This window comes from Lynx canadensis, chromosome B4, assembly GCF_007474595.2.
Source record: "Lynx canadensis isolate LIC74 chromosome B4, mLynCan4.pri.v2, whole genome shotgun sequence".
Lineage (NCBI taxonomy): Eukaryota > Metazoa > Chordata > Mammalia > Carnivora > Felidae > Lynx > Lynx canadensis.
Window position 1 is genome coordinate 24847138 of NC_044309.1, and position 6000 is coordinate 24853137.

The 6000-nt window shown below is 34.9% G+C and overlaps 1 protein-coding gene across 2 annotated transcripts in view; it reads left to right on the forward strand.

Annotated features, from left to right (window-relative positions):
- The window catches only part of YME1L1 (YME1 like 1 ATPase), a 53164-nt gene extending 47770 nt beyond the window's left edge, over positions 1 to 5394 (forward strand). For both annotated transcript variants that reach the window (XM_030321151.2, XM_030321152.2), the window contains one exon: positions 1256 to 5394. In XM_030321151.2, the coding sequence (XP_030177011.1) occupies positions 1256 to 1399 (144 nt within the window). In that variant the 3' untranslated portion in view covers positions 1400 to 5394. The remainder of the gene's footprint in view (positions 1 to 1255) is intronic.
- Positions 5395 to 6000: the final 606 nt, after the last annotated feature.

Here is a 6000-nt window from a genome sequence, read left to right on the forward strand (position 1 = left end):
AGAAGTCTCCCCAGGAGGGCCAGCATTTATTTAAAAACAATTTTTTTTTAATATTTATCTTTGAGACAGAGAGAGACAGAGCATGAGCAGGGGAGGGGCAGAAGGAGACGGAGACACAGAATCTGAAGCAGGATCTAGGCTCTGAGCTGTCAGCACAGAGCCTGATGTGGGGCTCAGGCTCACAAACTGCAAGATTATGACCTGAGCCAAAGTCAGGTGCTTAACCAACTGAGCCACCCAGGCACTTCTAGGATGGCCGGGTTTTGATTCACTCAAGAAGGTAGAAGAAATGCTTTAAGGAAGTTTAGTATACGAAAAGTTTATATAATGGAAAAGTTGAGAAGGTGTTTCAGAACAGGAAGTTCCTCTGCCTTCGCAGAAACTTCATTCTCCTTCTTTTATTATTTACGTTATTTTGAGTAAATTATACTCTAGTATTCCTAGAGCATTGGAAATACTCCTTTTTTGCTCTAATACATTTGTGAAAACTTAAAAACCATAATAAAAGTTGGATTCTTTTTCTGAAATGGTAAGATTAGGAAGGCAAGAAGGTACTCTTTCCACTAAATGGCACACTTTTGTCGTTATTAATGGAAGTGATTACTAGTTTGTAACATTTTAAGTTCAAATAATATGAAACTTAAAAGTATAAAAACCTAATAGTTGTCTTACATGTTACCATGTAAGAGTTTCATTCCAGCAGAATTTTTAAAGTTACTACTAATTCATCCCTGATTATTAGTTATAATATTCCATGATAATTTGTACTACTTTATACTTTCCTTGATTTGGATTATTTCACTTGAACATAAAAGTTTTATTCAGAATGTCTGATGATGTCTATTTGTAATAATTGTGTTATGTTTCTTTGACCTACCTATGCTTTTTGGTGTTGGTCAATTGATGTTGTCACAGACTGACAGTGAGTTGTTACCAAGGAAAAGAACAGAAAAGTAGATCTTTTCTGGCCATTTCAATTGTATAAATGGGTGAAATCTCACAAGGTAAAAGGAACAAAACCTCCCTTTCCTTTTTACACATGTATATTGAATAGAGAAGTAGATTTCTTTGTTCACAGACCTTATTTTAAAAGTAAGTACAATGTGTACTTTTATATCTTTAAGTAGCTCCTTGTCTAAATAGTCCTCAGTTATCCATGTGATAGATTTTCAGGTTAAGAATAGAATGTTTGTTTCTTATTTATGGTTTTTGCTTATCCTTTCTGCCTCTTAGATACCTGCTTTTTCCATTTCAGGACTCATACGAACGAGCAAAACACATCTTGAAGACTCATGCAAAAGAGCATAAGAATCTAGCAGAAGCTTTACTAACCTATGAGACCCTGGATGCCAAAGAAATTCAAATTGTTCTTGAGGGAAAGAAATTGGAAGTGAGATGATAACTCTTAAAATGGATGCATTGCTGGTTTTACTGCAAGAATATATAAGTAGCATTTCAGTAGTCTCCTTTTGCAATGCTTTTCTCCCATTCTTGACTTAGTATCATCACTTAAGGGTCTGAAACTCTATGTTAGTCTTTTGTCACATTTAATCTAATTTTGGTTATTCTCATGATGACACCTATTGCAAATTATCAGCCCATAGCAAATATGTTAAAGAAAATAAAGAACTATTAGGATTGAAAACAGCTGGTTTGAGCAATGTCAATCAGTTATTAAGTTGAAAATAAGTAATGATTTTATGGGTGGTTCCTTTACCAGATGTGAATTAAAATTGTGCCTTGGGCTCTTGGGAAGTATTTTGTACTTGGCAGAGTAAAATTGTTGAAGGATTGTCTTTGTGTTTAGCTGGTCCCACTTACCTTTGATAAAGAAATGATACCATTTGGCTGTTGGTGAACCATATTTCTATATAGGTCAGTGGAAACTTCATTAGGAAGCACTTAATTATGCTCCAGATTGTCCATATAGAAAATAGTTCTGTTTTTGTTTTTGTCTGTCAAAGAGTAGAGAATTGTAAACATATAGCTATCATCAGAATTTAAATGATTATAATCTTTTAGAAATGCAGCTTGCATTTTCATTGTCTTTTTTTTTAACATCATTATCACTCTTACTAATGAAATTTATTTCAAAGCAGCAAGTATCTTGTTAAATAAAAAGTAACTCACTTCAAATTCTGAATAACTATATAATTGTGCTTGGTATTGAAAGAAAAATTAACCCCAAATCTCAGTACCTTCTAAGTGAACTTTGGATTACCCTGTGTTAGAAATGGAAAGTTGTGTTCGCTTTTCATTCAGATTTTGTGAATATGAACATGTTGTTACAGGATTTACAGATGACTTTATTTAACTCAATAGAAAAATTATTTTAGAGCTCATTGTATTGGTTTTACAACCAAATTATATTCTTGAAGTGATTTTATTAAAATTATCTACAGTTTTCTAATAACTTTTAAGCTGTATATGGTCTTCATTGAAGAAGTTGATAGAGGGAGTTTGCTATACAATATCCTTTTCTCTTTTTTTTAATGTAATTTTAAATTTTGATCTAATTTCAAATTTATAGAAATGTTACCAAAATAATAAAAGGAACTCCTATATACCCTTGGTCCAGATACACCATCCCATTTGTTAATTGCCCACCTCCCTTTCTCCCTTTCTTTTCTCCTTTCTTCTTCCCTCTCCCCCTCTCTGGTATATATGTATGTATGTACACATGTCTTTGTGTGGACGCATGTTTTTATTTTTCTTGGATAGACTTCTAATATTGAAATTGCTAGGTCATGTAGTAAATTTCTGTTTACCTTTTTGAGAACCTGATGAACTGCATCTACATCATTCTGTACATCTTCTACAGTACTTATAGTCTCTCTTTTTGATAAAGCCATTCTAGTGTGAATGAAATATTAGCTCATGGATCTAATTTACATTTATCTACACTAGTGATATTGAGCATCCTCTCCTTTTTTATTGGCCATTTGTATATTTTCTTTGGAGAAATGTCCGTTCAGACCACCCCATTACTTTTGGGTTGTTTGTCTTATTACATGTTGTAAGAGATATATATTCTAAATACAGTTCCCTTATCTTGCTTTTTTGATCCAGTCTGACAGTCTCTGTTATTTGAATGGAGTGTTTAGTTCATTCAAATTTAGTATTGATATAAATTGTCTTTACATCTCCCGTTGTGCTTTTTGTTTCCTGTTTCTCATATCTGAAGAGATCCTTGTGTTCTTCCTTTTTTGAGTTACATATCAGTGGTTGACCTAGGGATGACTGTGTGCATCTTATCAGTCTGTGTTAATTCTGGTAAAATGGAGGAACTTTATTTCAGTAGATCTCATTTTCTTCTCTGTGCCCTTATTTTCATATGTTATATCTGTGCATGTTACAGCAACTCAACAATACAGTGATGTAACTAGTGCTTTATATAATTTTATTTCTTCAGTCTTTGCTGAGAATGTTTTTTATTTTGCCTTTGTTTTTTGAGGGGGGATAGTTTTGCTGGCTATAGAATACGTGGTTGACATTTTTTTTTTATTCACTCGTTTTGAATATGTTATCCCACAGACTGCTGGCCTCTGTTATTTTTTGTTAAGAAGTCATATGTTAATTGTAATTCTGGTCTCCTTTTGTGATAGGTTTATTTCTCTTGCTGATCTCAAGGTTTTGTTTTGTTTTGTTTTCTCTTTGTCTTTTACCAGTTTGACTATGATGATGTGTTTAGGTATGGATCTCCTTATGTTTTTCCTAGTTGGGATTTGTTGAGCTTCACGTGTAGATTAATATTTTTCATCAAATTTAAGCAATTTTTGGCAATTATTTCTTCAAATACATGTATCTGTCCTTTTCTATCTATTCCTTCTGGGATTCTCCTTTTATGTGTTGTTGGTACATTTAATGTTAATCTGGTCTCTGAGGCTTTGTTTTCTTCATTGTTTTTTCTCCCTGTCCTTTTGAGATTGAATGATTTCTGTTGATTCTTAAATTCACTCATTCTTCTGCCATCTCAAATCAATTGAATTTTCCATTTCAGGTACTATATTTTTCTGCTCTAAGTTTCCATTCAGTTCTTTCATTTACTTTGTATCTTTTTATTGAGATTCTTCCTGCGTTGCATCATTTTCATCATGGTTTTCATTAATTGTTTAAACATGGCTTCCGTTCTTTGAACATGTTCATAGAGCTGCTTTTAAATCTTTGCTAAATCTACCATCTGGAAATACTCAGGCAGTTTTATGTAATGCTTTTCTTCCTTAGTGAGGGTCATACTTTCTTGTTTCTTTGCTTTGTAATCTTGTTGAATTACAGATAATGTAGCAATTATGGATTCTGATTTAGTAACAGTAACTTGCCTCCAGTTAATTTATGAAGTCCCTCTCTACTACAGTGTGCATCCATTGATGTCTCTTGTTCATTTTTAAAATTTTTAAAATCTTGCTTCCTGAGGGTTGCTGCTGTGCCTGCCTAGCTTAGCATTTAGGCAAAGATTGGACAGAAGTTGTGTTCAAACCGCATCATTCAGGCTTTCCACTCTGCTGATGGATCTGTGTGGGCTTGCAAGTCCATTCAACATTTGGGTCATTTTCAAGACTGCTCTGGTTTTTGCTTTCTAACAGGCTTTTTGCTTCTCCTTTTTTGTGTATGTGCACGCCTTGGCAACCATGGATACGTGGGTGGTTTGAACCAGCTTCAGTTTCTACTCTGCATGCCTCTGGTAAATCTGGAGTATATGGAGTGCTTATCAACTCCAGATGGCTGTCTTACCTCCCATAACTTCCAGTGAAATACCTTGCTACTCTTACCTTGTTTGCCCCAGACAGGACTGCACCCTCAGTCTAGATAACTCTGTGTGCTTAGCATGGAGATCACCACTTTGACTCACTCTGCATCAGGTCAAGCAAGTCCCTTCTGACAGTGGCAGCAAGTTCTGACATGGGAAGTGAGAGCACAGCACCACAGACTCACACAGCTCTTACCAAATTTCAGTGATTTTCATGAATAAACACTTCTTAGTTTATTACAGGTCTTTAGTTAGTTCCAGAGTGCTGTAATGGTTTTTATTCCACTTCATACTTTGTTTTGTCTTTTTTTTAAGTGGGAATGATTTGTCAACCTCCTCACCTCATCATACTGAATCTCCCTCACTTATTTTGAATCATACTCCAACCAAAGCTGTTTAATAAGAATGGACTTAGGGAGGACTGGTAAACTTTGCAGAGCTATCCATTCAAAGCTACCAGAATGCCACCGTTTGACATGTAACCTCTATCTATTAAGTTGAGTACTTTTGGTAATGGATACATGTTTTATTTTAGATATTTGTATTTGTTTATATTCATTTTAAAGTAAATACTGAGTTACTTCAATCCAGCTGGTTATATTTCTTACTGTAAGTATGCAGTATTTTAATAAAATATGTTGGTGGAATGTAGACTTGATCTTTGGACTGAAAAAATAACACCTAGTAGTGGTCATAAGAATTTGGAGAGTTGATACATTTGAACTGAGGATTTTATTTCTATGCAAATTTTCCTGCCCCTAGTTTTTCACAAGTAAATCCCAGTTCTTATAAGCAAGAATGTGGATCCCCCACCCCACTTAGACCACAGACTTCCTTTATAAAGTTCTATATAAATGCTATGTTGCTGTCAGTTGCATCATACAGTAATACAATGAGTAGGTAATCTGTTCTGAATTTGAGAATGCATTTAATAGGAAAGAAAACAGCTACTTTAAAGCTGCCAAAGGAGAAGGGTGAGAAGGTACTCATTTCTCATAAAACCTAATTGGGGGGGGGGGGCGCCTAGGTGGCTCAGTTGGTTAAACATCTGACTCTTGACTTTGACTCAGGTTGTGATCTCACAATTCGTGAGTTCGAGCTCCACATCGGGGTCTACTCTGGCAGTGCAGAGCCCGCTTGGGATTCTCTCTCTCTCTCTCTCTCTCTCTCTCTCTCCCTCTCTTTCTCTGTCCCTCTCTTGCTTGCTCTCACTCTCTTTCTCAAAATAAGTAAATAAACTGAAAAATTAAAAA